General features: G+C 36.8%; 1 protein-coding gene across 8 annotated transcripts in view; it reads left to right on the forward strand.

The window, feature by feature from the left end:
- SUCO (SUN domain containing ossification factor) overlaps positions 1 to 21,060 on the forward strand; it is a 92,193-nt gene extending 71,133 nt beyond the window's left edge. For 7 of the 8 annotated variants that reach the window (XM_082702643.1, XM_082702645.1, XM_082702644.1 and 4 more), the window contains 5 exons: positions 642 to 746; positions 2,481 to 2,635; positions 3,111 to 3,202; positions 17,912 to 17,967; positions 19,021 to 21,060. In XM_082702643.1, the coding sequence (XP_082558769.1) occupies positions 642 to 746; positions 2,481 to 2,635; positions 3,111 to 3,202; positions 17,912 to 17,967; positions 19,021 to 19,464 (852 nt within the window). In that variant the 3' untranslated portion in view covers positions 19,465 to 21,060. Of the gene's footprint in view, positions 1 to 641; positions 747 to 2,480; positions 2,636 to 3,110; positions 3,203 to 3,478; positions 3,570 to 17,911; positions 17,968 to 19,020 lie in introns of those variants that run through there. The other variant, XM_082702650.1, reaches the window with a different exon arrangement.
- Positions 21,061 to 22,042: the final 982 nt, after the last annotated feature.

Here is a 22,042-nt window from a genome sequence, read left to right on the forward strand (position 1 = left end):
CTAAGTTCCATCCTAGTGTGCAACAGAATAGAACTTTTAAATTTTTTGGTATGAGCCTGCTTCATATCCAGAAACATTTTTCAAAAACTTTTCAACATGTTTTTGTGCTGAGTGCTTTGGCTTAAAAATACTTATTTGATAGGGTGCCTGGGTGGCTCAGTAGGTTAAAGCCTCTGCCTTCGGCTTGGGTCATGATCCCAGGGTCTGGGGATCGAGCTCTGCATTGGGCTTTCTGCCTGCCTCTCTGCCTGCTTGTGATCTCTCTCTCTGTCACATAAATAATAAAATCTTTAAAAAAAAAAAAACTTATTTGACAAAGTGATTATTTTGCATACAGCTGGTTTATGCACATGGAGCTGATACTAACTTGAAAAGTATAATTTGTTATTACACAGTAATCCAAATGGTAGCAGTAAATAGCAAAATGGTTTTTTGGAGGGCTAAGGAGAGGGAGGGTTCAGCATTTTTTGTTTTTTTTTAAATTTCTGGTCACACTTTACAATATTGATTCATTAAAAACTTGTATTAATATATTTTTTTTCTTGAGGAACTTAGTAATTTTACTGGAACTTATACAGTGTATATAATGTACAGATAAAAGTTTCATACACATAAAAATAATATTTCTTCCTTTATCATAGGATCAGCGGCAAACTGAAGCCATCCAGTTACTACAGGCACAGCTGACCAACATGACACAGCTTGTTTCAAACTTATCAACAACAGTGGCAGAATTAAAACGCGAGGTATTGTTATTACTGGTTTTGTAAGACACACTGCATATATAGAGGTTGTTAAAAAGGCAGTCTTGTTAAGAACGTGGTATCTAAGAACTTCAACCAAACAAAATGGTCAATTTCTAGAGCGCTTCTTCAGAATACCAGAATGTGGCATTTTGAAGTTTTGGAAATACACAAATTATGATAATTTTTTGGAAAAGACATTTGTAGTTTAGGTCTTAACCTAAAATATGGTTATAAAGCAGTTCTGTTAGGCCTTTTGCAGACCACTGATATGTCATTTTCAGTTTATAAAGGCTTATTGGGTTGCTTAATAAAGCAAAAATTTAATTGACTTAGTAAGTATTTCTTGAGCATCCATTGTATGTGGGTGTGAGCTGTATAGTACTTGGAGTGTACAGCAGTGAGTATCCTTGGCACTGCACAGAGCCTCTCTTGGGGGACGGGGAATACTTAAAGTAAATATATGTGAAGGACAGTGGAATGCAGAATGAAATGTGTGTGTATGGATGGTGGTGTAAGGGTTGCTCTTTTAGCTACGGTGGTTTTGGAAGGCTTATCTGAGGCAGTGGCATTAGAACTTGAGTGCTCAATGTGGGGCCTCGGGTCAGAACAAACCTGTTACTAGCCACACTTGGGCAAAGGACCCACAATTGGAAACAATGTGCTATGTTTAGTTGGCCTGGCTGAAGCAGAATGAGGGAATGTACAGAATGAGCTGAGCAGAATGGTGGGGCTCAGGTCATGGAGGCCTTTGTAGGCAATTTAGAGTTTGAACTTTATTCTGATCATTGCAACTAATTGGAAAGAATTAAGAAGTGATGGGGGTCATGTCATTGAGGATATGTTGAGAAACTCCCTATTTGTTGCTCTGGAGAATTGCCTCTTAGGGAAGAGCAAAAGCAGAAGTGGGGAAGATGCCAGTTGGGATGTAGTCGTGATAACCTGGGTGCGGTGACACCGATTCGGAGGAGGGTTTTAGAAGTGGAGAACATGGGGCGCCTGGGTGGCTCAGTGGGTTAAGCCGCTGCCTTCGGCTCAGGTCATGATCTCAGGGTTCTGGGATCGAGTCCCGCATCGGGCTCTCTGCTCGGCAGGGAGCCTGCTTCCTTCCCTTCCTCTCTCTCTGCCTACTTGTGATCTCTCGCTGTCAAATAAATAAATAAAATTTAAAAAAAAAAAAAGAAGTGGAGAACATTGTGAAGTTGTTGAATTCAGGAGATATTTAAGAGAAGGACAAGCCCTGATGAAAGACTGGATGTGTGGGATGGGGAACTAAGGATGACCCCATGTTTTTTGCTTAAATAACTGGGCGATTAGACTAGGTAGGAGCAAGATTTTCTTTTTCTCCCCAAGTAGGAGATAGTACAGATGGAAAAACACAGCAAATGTAGCAAAATATTAACTATTGGTGAACATAGTTGAAAGGCATGAATATATTCATTAATATTTTTTAAAAGTTTTCCATAGGTTTGAAATGTTTAAAGATTTGTGGGGGAGGGGAGAAGACAGAGTAAGACATTACCTCAGTAGTTCATTTTCTAAGAGCATGCCATGCATTTTTTGATTTTGAAACACATTAAAAAATGTTTAAAACGATTTGTTCTTTGAATTTTATATCCCATGGTATTTTTCCTTAATAAAATTTTAAAATGATAAACTAATAATATAATAATACAATATTTAATATTATTATAATATATAAAATATATAATAACTAAATCCTTTTTCTCCTCTCAGGTTTCAGATCGACAAAGCTATCTTGTCATATCTTTGGTTCTCTGTGTTGTCTTGGGACTAATGCTTTGTATGCAGCGTTGTCGAAACACCTCTCAATTTGATGGAGATTATATTTCGAAACTCCCTAAAAGTAATCAGTATCCAAGCCCTAAAAGGTAACGTCAGCATTTTATTTCACATTTTTTACTATGTTTTTTTTTTATATTTTTGAGAAATTTTACTGAATAAGGGAATACTGAAATAATTTTTTTTCCCCATATGATATCTTAAAATTGCAGTGTTAAAACAACATTGGAATTAGCAAGATAGTCCTGTATCTGGAAGGTTCTATAGACTGGAATAAAGAAAACATTAATAAGAAGTGCATAAACCATTGAAATATTTTGGTTGTGAAGGATGCTTGAATGTGGAATTCAAAGGGAGAGGATAATAGGTATTTTAATATAGCACCTTTTAGAGTATGATCCTTAATTTTTTTTTACATGTAATAGCAGTAACTGGAGTTTTACATTAGAGATTGGTATTCCGTAGCATGTTCAGTTCGCAGCAGCTTCCATCAGGCCCCAGCTGCAGAGTAAATTATATGTCGTTTATTCATTGTGCCCAGTGTTGACTTTCTTCATGTTTCAGGTGTTTCTCATCTTACGATGATATGAATTTGAAAAGGAGAACTTCATTCCCACTCATCAGATCCAAGTCTCTACAGTTAACTGGCAAAGAAGGTAGATTTTTGTGCCATGTTTATATGTAAACAGGAATCTAGCTCACTTCTGCGTAAGTGCAGTGTCAGTCAGTCCTGTGTTCAGAACCATCTGCAGCAGAGTAATGGGCATAAGTAACCTTTGTGTTTGTGCTGCGTCAAAGCCACCTTATCACTTGCACACTTTCTTTCTGTCTTTATTCCTAAAAGCCCAGAGGGTGGGGAAGGGGGGCTTAGTTTAATTAGCCACTGGTAGCTTTGTTTGCACATGCTCCTGTTTAGAAGTATTTCTTTTTAGAAAGGGATGTTTGAGAAAGTTCAGCAGATTTGGAAAACCTGAATGTGCTCCCATAGCATCCTGTGCTTATCTGCCTCCTCTTCTTGTACAGGTAGGACCCCTTTTGTCTCTAGTTGAGGACTGTGAGGCACTTTCTGGGGGGGTGGAAATCTAGTTTATCTCTTTTTTATAGGCCAGGGTCTGTAATAGCATTCCATTATCTAACACTCAGTGAATACTTAAATTTAAATGAATGAATTAGTACTGAGTAGCTGTTTTTCTATATCATTTCTTTCATAATTAGCACTTCCTAAGAGACTTAGCTTTATAGCAGTCTTAAAATAACCAAGTTAATTGTATATTTCAGTTAGGATTGCTTTCTTAATAATAACTAGCTTCTCTTGCCTTGGGATTTAGTAACAGCATGTTTCAATTGACTAAATCGTTTGAGTAATCATTGCTGAGCATTGCTGATTTACTGTGATCACAGCGTTCACAGAGACAACCTATTGTATGTGTGTTTGCTCAACACTAGTAAATCTCTTCTTCCTTCCTGTTTTTTTCTTTCTTTTTTTGTTCTTTTGGGTGATTTTCTTTTATAATAACATTTTTAATTTAAGTGTTAGGTATTAAGAAAATGTAATTGTTTGTGTAAAGCTTGATGAATTTTCATAAACCAAATGAACACACCTGTGTGACAACACACCCAGACTGAGAGAACATTATCCAGCATCCCAGCCACTGCTTCTGCTCTTCTAGTCCCTGTCCGTCCCTCCCCAGGGTAGCCACTGTTTTGATCTCTGACTTTTGATGTAGGGATGTTGAACATCTTTTCATGTGCTTCGGGACATTTGTAAATCATCTTTGGAGAAATGTCCTTTTAAATTTAATTTGAATTTAAATGAATTTAAAAAGAGTTTTTCTTTAACTTTTTTGTTGTTAATATCTCCAATGTCATGTAGTCTCCTCATGTTTCCTTGTAGGAATTTTACAGTTTTACATTTTATATTTAGGTCTTTAATCCATTTTGAGTTAACTTATGTATATTGTGGAAAAAAGGGTTCAACCTCATTCTTTTACATGTCAGTATCCAGTTTTCCCAGGACTATTTGTTGAAGAAACTTTTTCCTTATTGACTGGTCTTACTATTTTTGTTGACGATTATTTGACTGTATGTGTGAGTTTGTTTCTGGGTCCTTTATTATTTTGGTCTGTTTACCAGTCTTTATGCCAGTATTACGCTGTTTTGTTTTATTTTGTTTAAAGATTTATTTATTTGAGAGACAGAAAATGGTGGGCGTGGGGGACAGAAGGATAGAGAGAGAAAATCTTAGCAGACTTTGTGCTCAGTGTAGAGCCTCATGCGGGGCTCAATCTTACAACTCTAAGATAACAACCTGAGCTGAAACCAAGAGCTGGACACTTAACCGACTGTGCCACCTAGGTACTCCGGTACCATGCTGTTTTATTTTGTTCTGTTTTTAAGATTAATTTATTTAAGAGAGAGAGAGGCAGGGAGGGACAAGAGAATAGGGAGAGAGTGTCTTAAGCAGACTCCATGCTGAGCGTAGAGCCCAACACCAGGTTTGATCTCATGACACTGAGCGGAAACCAAGAGTTCTGTGGTTAACTGACTGTGCTACTCAAGTATCCCAGTACAGCACTGTTTTGATGACTATAGCTTTGTGACATGTTCTGAAATCAGGAAGTATGAATCCTCAAACTTTATTCTTTTTAAAAATAGTCTGGCCTATTTAAGGTCGTTTGAGAAGTGATAAAAAATTTTAGGATTTTTTTTTTCTTCTTCTAAAGCAAAAAAATATTGTTGGAATTTTGATAAGGATTGTGCTGAATCTGTATTATCATTTGACAGTATGGACATCTTAACAGTATTAAGTGTTCCACTCATTAACGTGAGATGTTTTCTCATTTGTGTCCTCTTTTTTATGTTTATATTTTTAAAGATTTTATTTATTTATTTGACAGAGGAAGACACAGCAAGAGAGGGAACACAAGCAGGGGGAGGGGGAAAGGGAGAGGGAAAAGCAGACTTCCCACTGAGCGGGGAACCTGATGTGGGGCTCGATCCCAGGACCCTGGGATCGTGACCTGAACTGAAGGCAGTTACTTAACAACTGAGCCACCCAGTACCCCTGTGTCTTCTGCTTTAAATTTGTTTGTATATTCTTTAATTTCTTCTGTCAATATTTTGTAGTTTTCCTTATACTTTCTTAGGCATATCCCTAAGTATTTTATTCTTTTTGATACTATTGTAAATGGAATTGTTTTCTTAATTTCCTTTTTGGATTGTTAAGTGTTAAAAGTATAGAAGTGCAGCTGGGTTTTTTGTGCTTTGATTTTGTGTCCTGCAACTTTGCTGAATTCATCAGCAGTTTTTTAATGCAATTCTTAGGATTTTCTATGTATGAGATCATGTCATCTCTGAACAGAGATAATTTTACTTCCTTTTGTCCAATGTGGGGTGGGTGGGGAGAGGGAGAGAGAATCCCAGGCAGCTCCACACCTAGCCCAGAGCCCAATGACCCTGAGATCATGACCTGAGCCAAAATCAAGAGTAGGAGGCTTAACTGACTGAGCCACCCAGGCAACCCCCCTTTTGTCTGATTTGGATGCCTTTTATTTCCTTTCTTGCCTAATTGCTCTGGCTAGGACTTCTAGTACTAAGTTGAATAGAAGAGAGCTGGCATCCTTGTCTTGTTCCTGATCTTAGAGGAAAAGCTTTCAGTCTTTCGTCATTATTATGTCAGCTGTAGGCTTTTTCATAAATGGCCTTTAATATGTTGAGGTTTCCTTTTGTTCATAGTTTATTGAGTATTGTTAGCATGAAAGGTGTTGAATCTTGTCATGTGCTTTTTCTGCATCAGTTGGGATGATCATGTATGTGGCTTCTGTCCTTCATTCTTTTATTTTTTTAAAGATTTTATTTATCTATTTGACAGCGAGAGAGAGATCACAAGTAGGCAGAGAGGGAGGGGGAAGCAGGCTTCCTGCTGAGCAGAGAGCCTGATGCAGGGCTCGATCTCAGGACCTTGAGATGATGACCTGAGCTGAAGGCAGAGGCTTAACCCACTGAGCCACGCAGGCGCCCCTGTCCTTCACTCTTTTCATGTGTATTACAATGATTGATGTTCATATGTTGCATCATTCTTGTTATTCTAGAAATAAATCTCCATTTATGTAATATCATTTTAATGTGCTATCAAATTTCCTTTGCTTATATTTCATTGAAGATTTTTGTATCAGTATTCATTAGGGATATTGGTCTGTAGTTTTTCTGTAGTGCTTTTGTCAGGCTTTGGTATCAGGGTAATTCTGGTTCTATAGAATGAGTTTGGAAGTGTTCCCTCTCCAGATTTTTGGAAGTTTCAAGAATTGGTGTTAGTTCTTCTTTAAATGTTTGGTAGAATTCTTTAATGGAACTATCTAGTTGGGGGGCTTTGTTGAAAGGTTTTGATTATTGATTCAGTCTCCTTACTTGTTATTGGTCTTTTGATATTTTCTCTTCATGATTTATTCTTGATGTGTGTTGCTAGGAATTTATCTATTTCTTCTGGGTTTCCAATTTTTTGGAGTACAGTTCATAGTAGTCTCTTACAGTCATTTTTCTGTGGCTTGGTTGTACTGCTCCGTGTCTTATTATTATATATCCTAGGATTTTGTACAAAGTCGATACAGATTAATACAAAATTGACAAATTACATAACCTCTTGCCTGCTAAGTATTTAAGATAATAATGGGGCTTAGATAATCCATGCTTTAACTTAACATTAATTCATTTTAAGTCTTATTCTCTTAGTATCCTTCTCTCTCTTCATCAGATTTGTACTTTGATTTGCAACTCACTTTTGTTGATAAACCAGGTGGACCAAAATTGTTTCATTTTTGTTGAAAATTGTTTCAAATTGTTACATTTTTACTGTGAAATATAAGGGAAACAAAAACCAAAAATGTGCATAAGCTAGAATATACAACTTGCGAAGTAATTATAAAGTGCATGCCTGTGTAGCTAACATTCAGATCATGGAGTGGAACAAGATGGGCACTCTTGGTATTGCTTCTCCCAGAAATAGCTGTCTTGAATTTTGAAATAATCATACACTTGATTTTCTTAATAGTTTTACCATCAGTGTTTGGATCCCTCACAGTGTAATAAAAGTTTTGCCTGATTTTGAGCTTTTGATAAATTGAATCATACCATCTGTAAACATTTTTGTCTTCAGCGTTCTGTTGGGAGATTCATATACGCGATTGCATCCCATTTCAATATCGTATACTATTTCAGTAGCTAATTCACAGTGAATTTATCCATTCTACTATTGCTTAGCTTGGGGCTATTACAGTTAACGCTGCTGTAAACATGCATTTGTATCCTGGAACATAGTTGTATGAATTTCTCTAAGAATACTACCTAGGTGTAATACTGCTGGGTTATAGAGAATGCCGATCTGCAAGTCATCAGATAACGCAGGCTTTTCCAGAGTGGCCATAACACAGTTTGTGCTTCCACCAGTGCTGTGGGGATTTCCATTATTCTGCATTCTTGCCAACAAACTCTTAGGATTCTTAGGTTTTAAAGTGTTCGTTAACCTCAGTGAAGTTGTGATTTGCATTTACCTGATTACTAATGAAGTTGAACATCTTTATTTATGCCTTTTAGTTATTTGACTTTCCTGGGCAATTTTAAGGTTTTGCCTGTTCTTCTTTTGGGTTGTTTATATCTTTTGTAGTGGTATATAATTATTTTTAAGATTTTGATTCTAGTCATTGATAAGTATTTTGCAGATACCTAATTTTTGCTTTGAAACTTGTGTTTTATATGGAGTTTTTTTTTTAAAGAAGAGAAGCTCCTCTTAATGTTAGTGTAATCAAATGTATACATTTTCCCCCATTATGGTTAGCTTTTTTATCTCCTGTTGAAACAGAATTTTTTGCCCTAAGTTTATGGATGATATTTTCTTATAATTTCTTTTAAATATTTACTTCAGTTTTTATTGTTAGGTCTTTAATCTACCTGGAATTTACTTTTTTTTTTTTTTTTAATGTTTGGTGTTAGGTAGGAATTCCAGTGTATAATTTTATGTGAATTTTCAGTTGTTTCAGGTTTCTTGGCCATTATTGGCTCTTTATCTTTCCATATAGATTTGGAATCCTCTACTTAATGTTTCATCGCAAACAAAATTTGATTGAGATTACATAGATTGCATATCAATTTGGGAAGGATATAGCATATCCCTTTTTACTCCAAAAGGGTCAAACTTTTGGGAGCTTTATTCCTAGAATATTTTTTGATGCTGTTGTAAATTGTATCATGAGCACGCATGTGTGTATTTGTGTGTTTATTGATGGTATTTAAATATACAGTAGATTTTGGTGCTGTTGAGGTTAACTCTGTGCTTACTGGTTGCTTTCTGGATCTGTCCATTTCTGATAGATGGGCATCATCATAAGCGTCCAGCCATGTAATGGATTCATGTGTTCTTCCTTCTTGGAGTACTGTTAGTTTTTGCCTTATGTATTTTGACACTCTTTTGTGAGGCACATATGCATTAAGGATTATTACCCTTACTGTAAGATTGTAAGTCTTCTTGGAGTATTGACCTCTTATCATTATGAAATGGTCCTCTTTATCCCTGATAACTTCATTGTTCTGAAATCTGCTCTGTCTGAAATTAATATACCGAATCCTGTTTTATTTGTGTTAGCATATCTTTCTTTATCCTGTACTTTTCGTCTATATCTGTATTTGAAGTGTGTTTCTTGTGAAAGTAATTCCATTTACAGTTGTACCAAAAATAATAAAATACCTGGAATAAACCTAACCAAGGGGGTGAAGCCCTGTATTCTAAAAACTAGAAAACACTAATAAAAGAAGTTGAAGGTGACACAAATGGAGAGATGGTCCCTCCTCATGGGTTGGAAGAACCAATACTGTTAAAATGTCCATACTACCCAAAGCAATCTATAGATTTAATGCAGTCCTGATCAAAATATCAACATTTTTCACAAAAATGGAAAAAATAATACTAAAATTTGCATGAAACCAAAAGATCCCAAATAGCCAAAGCAATCTTGAAAAAGAACAAAGCTGAAGATATCACAATCCCAGATTTCAAGATATACTATACTACAAAGCCATAGTAATCAAAACAATATGGTACTAGCCCAAAAATAGAGAAGTGGAACAGAGTAGAGAGCTAAGAAGTAAACCCATGTCTGTTTGATCCGTCAATATATGACATAGGAGGCAGGAATATACAGTGGGAAAGACACAGTCTTGTCAACAGATGGTGCTGGGAAAACCAGAAAACTACTGGCAAAAGACTGAAACTGGACTGCTTTCTTACATCATACACAAAGAAACCCTGAAAATGGATTAAAGATCTGAATGTGAGATCTGAAACTGTAAAGCTCCTAGAAAAAAACATAGGCAGTAATTTCTTTGACTTTGACCATAGAAATGTTTTTCTATATATGTCTCCTTAGGCAAGGGAAACAAAAGCAAAATAAAACTATTTAGACTACCCCCAAATAAAAAGCTTTTGTATAGTAATGGAAACCATCAACAAAATGACAAGGCAGCCTACTGAGTGTGAAAAGATATTTATAAATGATATATCTGATAAGGGGTTAATATCCAAAATATATAAAGAACTTACACAACTCAACACCAAAGAAATCCCCAAATAATCCAATTAAAAGTGCAGAGGCCCTGAATAGATATTTTTCCAGAGAAGACATACAGATAACCAACAGACACATGAAAACATGCTTAACATCACTAATCATCAGGGAAATGCAAATCAAAACCATAATGAAATAACCACCTCAGAATGGCTAAAATCAAAAACATAAAAAACAATAAGTGTTAGTGAGGATATGAAGGAAAAGGAACCTCATGCATGTTGGCGGGAATGCAAACTGGTATAACCATTGGGGAAAACAGTATGGAGTTTCCTCAAAAAAATTAAAAATATAATTACTAGATGATCCAGTAATTTCATTACTGGCTGTTTACCCAAAGAAAATGAAAACACTAGGGACGCCTGGGTGGCTTAGTGGGTTAAAGCCTCTGCCTTTGGCTTGGGTCATGATCCTTGGGTCCTGGGGTCGAGCCCTGCATCGGGCTCTCTGCTCAGCAGGGAGCCTGCTTCCCAACTCCTCCTCTCTCTGCCTGCCTCTCTGTGTGCTTGTGATCTCTGTCTGTCAAATAAATAAAAATCTTAAAAAAAAAAATGAAAACACTTATTTGAAAAGATATATGCACCTCTGTGTTTATTGCAGCATTATTTACAATTGCCTTGTTATGGAAATGTCCATCCATAAATGAATGGATTAAGATATATAGATAGATAGATAGATAGATAGATAGATAGATAGACACATACACAATGGAACATTACTCAGTCTTAAGAAAGAATGAGGTCTTGTCATTTGCAACAACATGGATGGAGCTAGAAAGTATAATGCTAAGTGAAATAAATCAGAGAAAGGCAAATGCTGTATGATTTCACTCATATGTGGGATTTAAGAAACAGGAAAAACAGACAGACTCTTAGATATACAGAATGAACTGATGGTTGCAAGAGGGGAGATGGTTGGGGCATGAGTGAGTGAAATAGGTAGAGGGGATTAAGAGTACACTTATCATGATGAGCACTAAGGGAGTAATGTATAGAACTGTTGAATCATTATACTATATAACTGTATAAATTTTTTTAAACATTAAAGCCAGTTTCTTGTAAATAGCATACAGTTGAGTCATGTGTTTTGTTCCAGTCTTAAAATCTTTGAATTGGTGTATTTAGACCATTTACATTTAAAGCGATTATTGATATAGTTGAATTAATATTTACTGTTTGTTATTGTTTGTTATCTTTGTTCCATTTTCGTCTTTCATACTTTTTTCTGCCTTTTGTACTTCAAGTTCAGCATTGTATATAATTCCATATTTTCTCCTTTCATAGCATGTATTCTTTCACTTTCTCTTGTGGTTGTCCTGGAGTTTGCAATATACATTTACAACTAACCCAAATCCACTTTCAAATAACACTGTACCACTTCATGGGTAGTACAACTGTTTTGTAATAACAAGATACTTCTTTTTCTTCTTTTCTTTTGTCAAAATACTGTTAATTTCTCCCATCCATTTCTTACATCACTGCTGTCATTCACTTGCACATAAGCATATATATGTATGTGTATGTATATGTGTATGTATGTATGTGTGTACACACACACGCACACACACACACATTCCTTTTCTTTATGTAGATCTCAGTTTCTGACCTGTGTCATTTTCCAGTTTTCAAAAAAACACTTTTTGACATTTCTTGCAAGGTTTCCTGGCATAATTTCCCTCAATTTTTTGCTTATCCAAGAAGGATAATTTTTGTAGGAGATAGATAATTTTTGTAGGGTATAGTGTGTTTTTTCTCTCAATACTTTAATTATTTTACTCCACCCTCTTATTGCATGATTTCTGAGAAGTCAGATATAACTTGTCTTTGTTTTTCTTTAGGTAAGTAATTTTCTTCTTTTTCAGAGTTTCTCTGTATCTTTGAACTTTTTGGAATTCGTATATGATATGCCTAGGTGTAGTATTTTCAGCATTTATCCTGTTTTGTGTTGTCTGAGCTTCCTAGATCTATGGTTTGGTGTCTGACATTAATTTGGGGGAAATTCTCATTCATTATTACTTGAAATATTTCTTTTGTTCCTTTCTCTCGTTCTTTCCCTCTGGTATTCTCATTACTCATGTATTATACATTTTACAGTTGACCTGCACTTTTTTGGATATTCTGTTCTGTGGGTTTTTTTTTTCCCCTTTTCTCTTTAATTTTAGAAGTTCCATTGTCATGTCATAAAGCTCAGTGTTTCTTGCTCAACTGTGTCTAGCTACCAGTGAACTCCTCAAAGGCATTCTTCATTTTTGTTACTGTGTTTGCTCTAGTGTTTCTTTTTTATCCTTCATTAGAACTTTTCTGCCTACATTATCCATCTATTCTTGCATGTTGTCTACTTTTTTACATTAAAGCCCTTAGCATATTAATCATAATTTTTTAAAAAATTCCTGGTCTGATAATTCCACCATTCTTGTCATCTAACTCTGGTTCTCATGCTTGTTTAGTCTCTTCGAACTATGTTCTTTGCTTTTTTAAGAAATGCCTTGTAATTCTTTCTTCTTTTTGAAAGGTGGGAGATGGTGTACTTGGTAAAAGGAACTGTGGTAAACAGACCTTTCACAATGTGGTGGTGAAGTGTGGTGGTAGAAGAAACGTTCTGGACTCCTGTTATTAGGTCTAAATCTTTTGGTGGGTCTTTTCCCTGGACTGTTCACTTCGTTAGTGCTTCTCGGGTTTCCCCTTTCCCTTAGACAGGTCAGGCTCTGATAAAACACCAGCAGGTTCAGCTCTACTAAAATAGTTCTCCTAAAGTCAGTCCTTGTTAAGAACAGAATACTCTGGAATATTTCAAAGAGCTTCTGGAGGTAAAACTCACAGAAGTGTAGACGCTCCACTCTGACGGGTATCCTCCTTGGATTTTCTAACTTAAGGATTTACCCACACTGAGCATCCATCAATATATCAATTAATGTAGTTCAAGTTTTCCTACATGGGCACTGATTCCCACAGAGGTTTCTGTGTATCTGCCTGTCTCTGAGTTTTGAGACAGTCACTTGTGTGACCTCACTTTTCCGAAGATACACAAAGAGTTGATTTTTTAGTTTGTTTAGCTTTTTACTTGTTGTTAGGACAGAATGGCAGCTTCCATGAATACAGACACCCTTTTTGAGACTAAAGACAACTTTGTTTCTTCCTTTCCAATCCTTAACAGATTTTATTTCCTTTGTTTCCCTAGCTGTTGTGGCTAGCATTTTAGCAGTGTTGAATAGAAGTACCTGATAGGGACCTTTGTCTTGTTCCCATTCTTAAAGGAAAATTCTTAGTCTTAAGTATTATATTTGTCATAGTTGTTCAGTAGATACCCATTATCTAAGGAAGTTCCTCTCAGTTTGCTAATAATTCCTTTCCCCCGTGAATCCGTTTTATCTTACCAAATACTTTTTTAGCTTCTTTTAAGATGATCATTTCAGATCTGTTATTAAAATGAAGTATACTAATCAGTTTTCTTGAGTCACATTTTTATTACATAATAAATACAAGTTGGTCATGATACTTATGTGTGTGTTGTATTCATATTATTATTTTCACATAATTCTTTTTGATACTCTAGGGATTTTGCTACCTATTCATGAATAAGGCTGGCATGTAGTTTTTTATTTCTTTTTTTTTTTTTTTTAATTTATTTATTTGACACAGAGAGAGAGATCACAAGTAGGCAGAGAGACAGACAGAGAGAGAGGGGAAAGCAGGCTCCCTGCTGAGCAGAGAGCCTGATGCGGGGCTCGATCTCAGGACTCTGAGACCATGACCTGAGCTGAAGGCAGAGGCTTAACCCACTGAGCCACCCAGGTGCCCCTAGTTTTTTATTTCTCACACTGTTGGGTTTTGGTGTGTAAGGTGTATAAAATCAGATGGGCAGTACTCTCTTATTTTTAGTTCTCGGGAAGAGTTAAAGATTATAATTATTTCTTTTTTGAATTTTTATTCACGTAGGTCCAGAATTGTCCTTGTAAGAGGAGTTTTTGTTATAGGAACTTGATTTTTTTGCCACTTTAAATTAAAAATTTCCATGACTTTTTCTATGTCAACTAAGTGTTAAAATTTATTAGTGTAAAGATACTCACTTTTATCTATTAACATTTTATTTTTCCTCCCTTTTCCAAAGAGATTTTTTTGTTAGAGCTGAGAAGAGATTCTCTTTCTGTTATTAGAAGTTGTGCATTATTTTTGACATTTTCTCATACTTTAGAATTTACAAATACTTGTCAAAATCTGCAGTTAATGAGTACTTTTTCCTCTTCTTGGACAGTACCAAGATCTTTTATCCCCAACTTGGCTTACATGCTACTCTTTTGTGTATTTAAATTCTATTTTTTTCTTAGTTGTAATTCAACAAGGAATACTGTGATTATTTTTCACACTTCACGTTCATTTACATTTATGCACATGTACACCGATTCTTAATTCTTCAGGTCTGCTTTCGGAGAATTTCCATTTGCCGTTGCTTCCCTTCATACTGAAACATGATCTTTTTTTCTTTATTCCTGTTTAAATTTGTTGGGTTCTTTGTTTTTTTTTTGTTTTTTTAATTTTTTTTTTTTTTTTTTTTTTTTTTTTTTTTTTATCAGAGAGAGAGAGGGAGAGAGAGCGAGCACAAGCAGACAGAATGGAAGGCATGAGGCAGAGGGAGAGGGAGAAGCAGGCTCCCTGCTGAGCAAGGAGCTCGATGTGGGACTCGATCCCAGGATGCCGGGATCATGACCTGAGCCGAAGGCAGCTGCTTAACCAACTGAGCCACCCAGGCGTCCCTTGTTGGGTTCTTTGAATCTCTCAGTTGGTATCTTTTGTCAAGATTGGAAAATTCTTAACAACCATTATTTTTCCCCTGAAACATTCCCTCTACCTCGTTCTCTTTTAGAATCCACATTTAATTCAGTATGTTCCCATCCTTTTCACTTTAGCTCCCTAAACTCTACTTATTTCCATTCTTTTGCCTTTCTGTGTTATATTTGGGTGATTTCTTCTGAACTGTTTTCCAGACCACACATTCTTAGCTATCTGTAGTCTGCTATTAAATTCTTTCATCGAGTCTTTAATGTCATTTATTACATTTTCCATTTCTAGGAGTTGCTTCAGTATTTTTTTAAACATCTAGGTCCCTTTTGTTTGTTTGTTTTATTTTTCCTGCAGATACTTTCAAGCTGGTTTTTTATTTAGACATAGTAAGTATACCTGTCTTTATAATCTTATCTTTGTGATAATTCTAGTATCTTAAGTCTTTGTGAATCTGTTCATTAATTTTGTCCGTAAGCTCTTGCTCAAGATGCCTCTGGTCTTTCTGGGCTTGATTACCTTTGTGTGTTGGTCCTTCTCTTTGAAAAATAATTTGTCGGGATAATTAGAGAGCTAGAAGGTAGGTCCTTCTGCCAGAGAAAATTTGTGTTTGCTTTGTATTCAAGAATATTTTATGTTAGTGGCATGAGGTGAGTTGGACCACCAGATCTGGGAATTCGGACTGTCAGTCCCTGCACTGCCTGGGTTAATTCTTCCTCTGAGGATAGTCCTTAGAGTCCTAGCTTACAGGGGGATGAGTGAGGGTGTCTTATTAGACTACTACTGTGGGTGGGTCTGGAGATTTTATTTCTGACTCATTCTCTTCATACCATCAGAGCTAAAATTCACATACCTCCTGCATTGGCAAATGCTGTCAGGACAAGAATGACTTTTGTGTTCCACTTCACTATCTGGCATCCTACTTTTATTTCAGATTTGGTCTAGAGATTGCCTACTTAATCTTGGCTACTCTTCAGTGTTTTAGTGATTTTTTTAAAAAAAATTAATTCAGTTAACATATAGTGTATTATTAGTTTCAGAGGTAGAGTTCAGAGGTAGAGGTGATTCCCCGGTCTTATAGAATACCCATTGCTTGTTACGTCACGTGCCATCCTTAAAGTCCCATCATCCAGTTATACCATCCCCCCCCCCCCCAACAACCCTCAGTTTGTTTCCTATGATTGAGTCTCTTAGGGTTTGTCTCCCTCTCTGGTTTCTTCTTGTCTTATTTTTACCCCCCTTCCCTATGCATCTCTGTTTTGTTTCTTAAATTCTGCATATGAGTGAGATCATATAATAGTCTTTCTCTGATTGACTTATTTCGCTTAGCGTAATACCCTATAGTTTCATCCACATGATTGCAAATGGCAAGATTTCTTTTTTAAAAGACTTTATTTACATATTTGACAGACAGAGATCACAACTAGGCAGAGAAAGAGAGAGAGAGGAGGAAGCAGGCTCCCTGCTAAGCAGAAAGCCCAATATGGGGCTCCATCCCAGGACCCCGGGACCATGACCCAAGCTCAAGGCAGAGGCTTTAACCCACTGAGCCACCCAGGTGCCCCAAGATTTCATTTTTTGATGGCTGAATAATCCGTTGTGTGTACACACACACACACACATATTCTTTGTGCATTCATCTGTTGGTGGACATCTGGGCTCTTTCCATAGTTTGGCTATTGTGGACATTACTGATATAAAAATTCGGGTGCACGTGCCCCTTTGGATCACTACATTTGTATCTTTAGGGTAAATACCCAGTGTGATTGCTGGGTTGTAGGGTAGCTCTATTTTCAAGTTTTTGAGGAACCTCCGTACTGGTTTCCGGAGTGGCTGCACCAAGTTTGCATTCCTACCAGTGATGTAAGAAGTTCCCTTTTCTCCACATCCTTGCCAACATCTATTATTTCCTGACTTGTTAAATCCATATTTAGTTGCTTTCGTAGAGAGGGTGGTCTGAGTAACAGTTAACAACCATTTCTAAAAGTGCCATTTTTTTTAAGATCAATTTGAGTGAGATTAGTAACTGATAGAAATGGCTGTTTAGAAGAATGTTTAGATATTTTGATATACTTGATGACTTTCTCAACAGATTTCTAGGACATAATGTAAAAAATTATAATTGGTTGAATCATGTTATTAGTAAATTTGCAGTATATGAAGTTTTAGAGTGAATTTTATAGCTTATAAATTTCTGGCTCTGTCAGACCACGTATTGTTTATTTTTAATGGGCTCAGTAGGACTGAAATTCTGTTTATCTTGTCAGTCAGATGTCTTTCTTGTCAAGACATTTATCTTGTCAGTGTGGAAGTGGTATGCAGCTGTTTTTAATGTGCTTAAAGGAATGAAATCTTAGAAACCTAAAGCGAATATTTCTAATTTACTCACCTTGCCAGAAGTGTTTATTCATTATTGCTTTGTCATTTATATTGCATGTTAAAGCTATTTTTAGATTTTGGCATTCAGAGTTTCGGTCACAGTAAAATACATCTAGAAAAAACTTCTTAAATTTCTTTTTTAATGTGGATGTTCCTTTAGCTGGCTTTTGTACCTGGTCACTGCTTGTTGTACATAATTAACCCACATTCGTGACACAGTGTAGCTTAGTGTTTTAGGGAAATACTCAGATGATGTATGGGTTTGTTACTAGCTTAACCTGGTGATGTTACCTTCTTACCAGGTAAAGGATAGGGCTGGGCCCTGAGAGGCATCCTTACTGTGTTGGCTGATGGCTAGCTGTCCGTTAGAAGCTTAAGGAAATTATTTGAAGGAGACTGGTCAAACCTCAGATAAAAATGGTACCATCTCCCATCTTGTCACTTTTCACTAATTTAAAATACATAAATATATGCTTAATGTATAATTATAAACTCATTGGTTAGGAAAATAATCACTAAGGGACAATATATAATATTTTTAGTGTTTATCTTAGCATAATATACTACATATCTGCTTTTTATTTCCTCTTACTTACAGTAGACCCAAATGATTTGTACATCGTAGAACCCCTCAAGTTCTCTCCAGAAAAAAAGGTAATATTTGATTCTTTTTAAGTATATTGGTATGTTATGACATAGTAGATAAAGAACTGGGTAGAAAGGTTTGATATCTCTAAGTGGTCCTTAAATTTACTGTATATGTCCAATCATAATACTGATACAAGTCAATGTTACAGAGGTCAGCAAACTACAACTTCCAGGCTATATCTGGCCTGTGGCCTGTTCTGTATGAGCCTGGAGCCATCTTAAAGGGTTGTAAAGTAAAAAAGAATATACAAGAGATATAGTATGTGACCTGTAAAGCCTAAAATACTTACTGCCTGGCCCTTTACAGAGAAGATTTGCTGATGCCTGGGTAGTAGTCCTTGTTTATTATCAGTGCGTGTTAGGCACAGTGTGTGCGTCTGCCATTCCTGCATTCCTCACAGCAGCCTGGAGATGGTAGTATCCCCGAGTTGAAATGAGAAAACCAAAATTCAGAGGGTTTATGTTGTCTTTGAATGATCCATTAAGTCAGTGGTAAAACTCAAAATATACTTGGGCTTTTTGGTTATAAAGTCTGTGTTTTCTGTTTTGCCTCTCAAAATAAGTTATACTCAGTTTGATTGGAGGTAATGATCTCTAGGTGAAAGAACTTGGACTTCTAGAGCCAAATAGCCCAGGGTTCAGTCCCAACCTGGCCACTTACTGTGTTGTAACTTGGGTGTGGAACAAAACCTCTGGACCTTGGTTTTCTCATTTAGTAACCAGGGATAAATACTCACTTCTTAGTAAGTAGGATTCACATGAAAGCAGCTAGGATTCTACCTGATGCTTAGTAAGTACTCAGATGTCAGTTATCACCCCCTAAATCTATTTTCAGAGGTGGCAGCTAAGCTAAGTAAGGAGTTGTGATTGAGCAGCATTTACAAAATGGGAAGATAATGGTTAATATCTATCCAGAACATAACAGTATGTTTGAACATAATACTGTTTACTTTTCACCGGGAGTTGGCAGTTTCCTGCATTAGCTCAGCCCTCTAGGTGGTTTGATGAGGTAACTCTTGGAGGTCTCATTACTGCCTTGTTTTAAAATTTGTGTTGCAGAAGAAACGCTGCAAGTATAAAACTGAAAAAATTGAAACCATAAAACCAGCAGATCCATTGCACCCTATAGCCAATGGAGACCTAAAAGGAAGGAAGCCCTTTGTGAACCAGAGAGACTTCTCTAATATGGGAGAAGTTTATCACTCTTCGTACAAGGGTCCTCCGTCTGAAGGAAGCTCCGAAACCTCATCACAGTCAGAGGAGTCTTACTTCTGTGGCATTTCAGCTTGCACAAGTCTGTGCAACGGACAGTCCCAGAAGACAAAAACTGAGAAGAGGGCTTTAAAACGAAGGCGATCTAAAGTCCAAGACCAAGGAAAATTGATAAAAACTCTAATACAGACTAAGTCAGGATCATTACCGAGCCTGCATGACATAATCAAAGGAAACAAAGAGATCACCGTGGGAACATTTGGTGTCACAGCGGTCTCGGGACACATCTAAAATGAACAGAACTTTTCATACTGGAGACTTTTTGTTGTTGTTCTTTGAAGAACAGTCTGTGGTATTCGAAGGGTTTGGGGGAGGGAGAAAATACTAATGGGAAAAGTATTCAGAAATTATGGTTTCTGCCTTTTTAAAGAAGTAGGTGGGATTGTGTCAATCTTGGTTAATGAGCTGCAGTTTTACAAGGCTGATCACTTCCTACAAGGACAATGGTAGACATTTTATAAAGATGTTTTTTCACAGATTAATTACTGGGACAAACGTAATTTGGAAGCCCAGTTCCTTTGGGTGGGATAGGAATGAAAGCCTAAACCTCTTCCTTTAGCTTTGTTCCTATTTCTTGCACCTTCCCATATTTATGTGCCTTTTGTCTATTTATAATGCCACTGGAAGAGGAGGGAGAACTTTTTCTGTCATTTGATTTCTTTTATAACTTTGTTAGTTTTTTGAAGCTGCAAACACTACAAGGCTTTAAGGTGATCTGCACCTGAAGTTCCGTAATGTGGGTCAGACAGTGTAAAGGTCCCGCAGACTTGCCAGATAGACTTCTTGTAGCAAACTCACTTGAAACAGAAACTTGCTGGAATTCTCGTCTGTTCTTTTAGGTAAGCAGAGATACGGATATTTTCATTCAACTTACTCACACTCGTTTTTCTCTAGTTACTAACTCAATGAGAAAAAAGCCTACAAGATTTTTTCTTATAAATGACTGGTATTTGCGAATAGATTTTTTATGAATTCACCTTTTAAGCACATTTAACCACTTGTAAGGGTTTTCGTTAGCTACATTACATCTTAAACATTCACAATAAGCACTAATCCTCTGGACTTTCAGGTAGTTCTTTCCTGTTTCTACAAATAGAACTTTTGGAGCTTCGTCGAATGAGTCCAGGTCTCGTGGTAAAATCACTGCCTATGTACCTGTGCACGGATCCAGCGAGTGACTTTGTCAAGCCTTGTCTAATTGGTCAAGTCTAAAGGGATCATTAGTCCTGATGTTTGCTTTGTATTGGCTACAGATGTGCAGAGGCATACCTGTGATGTCAGTGTGTCTGTCTCCACCTTGTCTTTTGTTTCCTTTAAAAAATAATTGGCAGCGACTGTGTTTGAATAAAATGATTTCTTAGTGTGTGTTTGTACAGTAATGAGTGAAAGTGGGAAGTTTCTTCTTGAAAGGGAGAGAATTGACCATTTCGTGTTGTAAGATTTAAGTTATAACTTATTGAGCACTTTTAGTAATAACTGTTTTTAAACTTGTCTAATACCTCTCGGGTGGGGTATTGTTTGTAATGTGACCTATTTAAAGCCTTTTTTGTTTGTTTAAGTTGCTGCTTTTAGGTTAACAGTATGTTTTAGATGATTTAAATTTTTTTTCCAGTCTGTACAATTAGCCATTCAGAGCAGGAGGGCCTGATTGTATAGAAGCTTGTTGAGAAGAGGTCCAGGTGAGCTTGGAGGGAGAGCGGGAAGCTCCACGATGTGCATGTGGCGCCCAGAGTTGTGGAGAGGTGGCTGTCAGTCTGTAACTGCGGAGCTGGAGTGCCATTAGAAACTGTGAATTTCCAAATAAATCCGAACACTTGTCTTTATTAATTACGGGCTCTTCTGTTCTTTGGTGGAGAAACTTACAAATACATTGCTCAGAACATAGACTGAAGTTTCTGCCACTTTGGAAACTAAACACAGCAACATCTCCTTACATGATTGATCACATGTCAGCCAGCTCTAAACTGACTGAGCTTAAAATAAACATTTTCTTCCATGTACAATCATAATTTCACGATTTCAAACACTAACATTAGAGTTTTGACCCTTATTTAGTAGAACACATGTATGTGTTTTCCTCTTAGCAGGTGCCATCTTGAGGACTAATTTCTAAGTTTTTCCATACCTAAATAGAGTGTAATACTTGATAATTTACTTTTCAACTTTCACGCAACTAACCAGAGCATGACATTTTACACTTTGGGGTTTATTTTTCCTCTCTGAGATTATATGAGGAGAAAAAAAGGTCTTGCCAGTTGTAGACTTGTGCCCGGTAAGAAGCAAAGCTATGTACACGAGATAGGCTTTCAGTGTTGCTTGGTAGTTAGCTTCATTTTATTTTTTCTAACGTTAAGCATTAGACAGCATAAAATTAAAGGAAACTGGGGGGATCATCGCAAAGATGCCAAGTAAAGCAGGGTTTTTTTTTTTTTTTAAGATTTTATTTATTTATTTGACAGAGATCACAAGTAGGCAGAGAGGCAGGCAGAGAGAGGGGGAAGCAGGCTCCCCACTGAGCAGAGAGCTCGATCAGAGGATACTTGGATCATGACCTGAGCCAGAGGCAGAGGCTTAACCCACGAAGCCACCCAGGCACCCCTGGAGTTAACTTTTTTAAAGATTTTATTTGACAGAGAAAGAGAGAAATCACAGCAGAGAGAGTGGCAGGCAGAGAGAGAAGCAGGCTTCCTGCTGAGCAGAGAGCCCAATGTGGGGGTCTATCCCAGGATTCTGGGATCATGACCTAAGCCGAAGACAGACGCTTAACTGACTGAGCCACCCAGGCACTCCTAGAATTACTAACTTTTTT

Source organism: Mustela nivalis (assembly GCF_964662115.1).
Source record: "Mustela nivalis genome assembly, chromosome: 16".
In the NCBI taxonomy this organism is placed as follows: Eukaryota; Metazoa; Chordata; class Mammalia; order Carnivora; family Mustelidae; genus Mustela; species Mustela nivalis.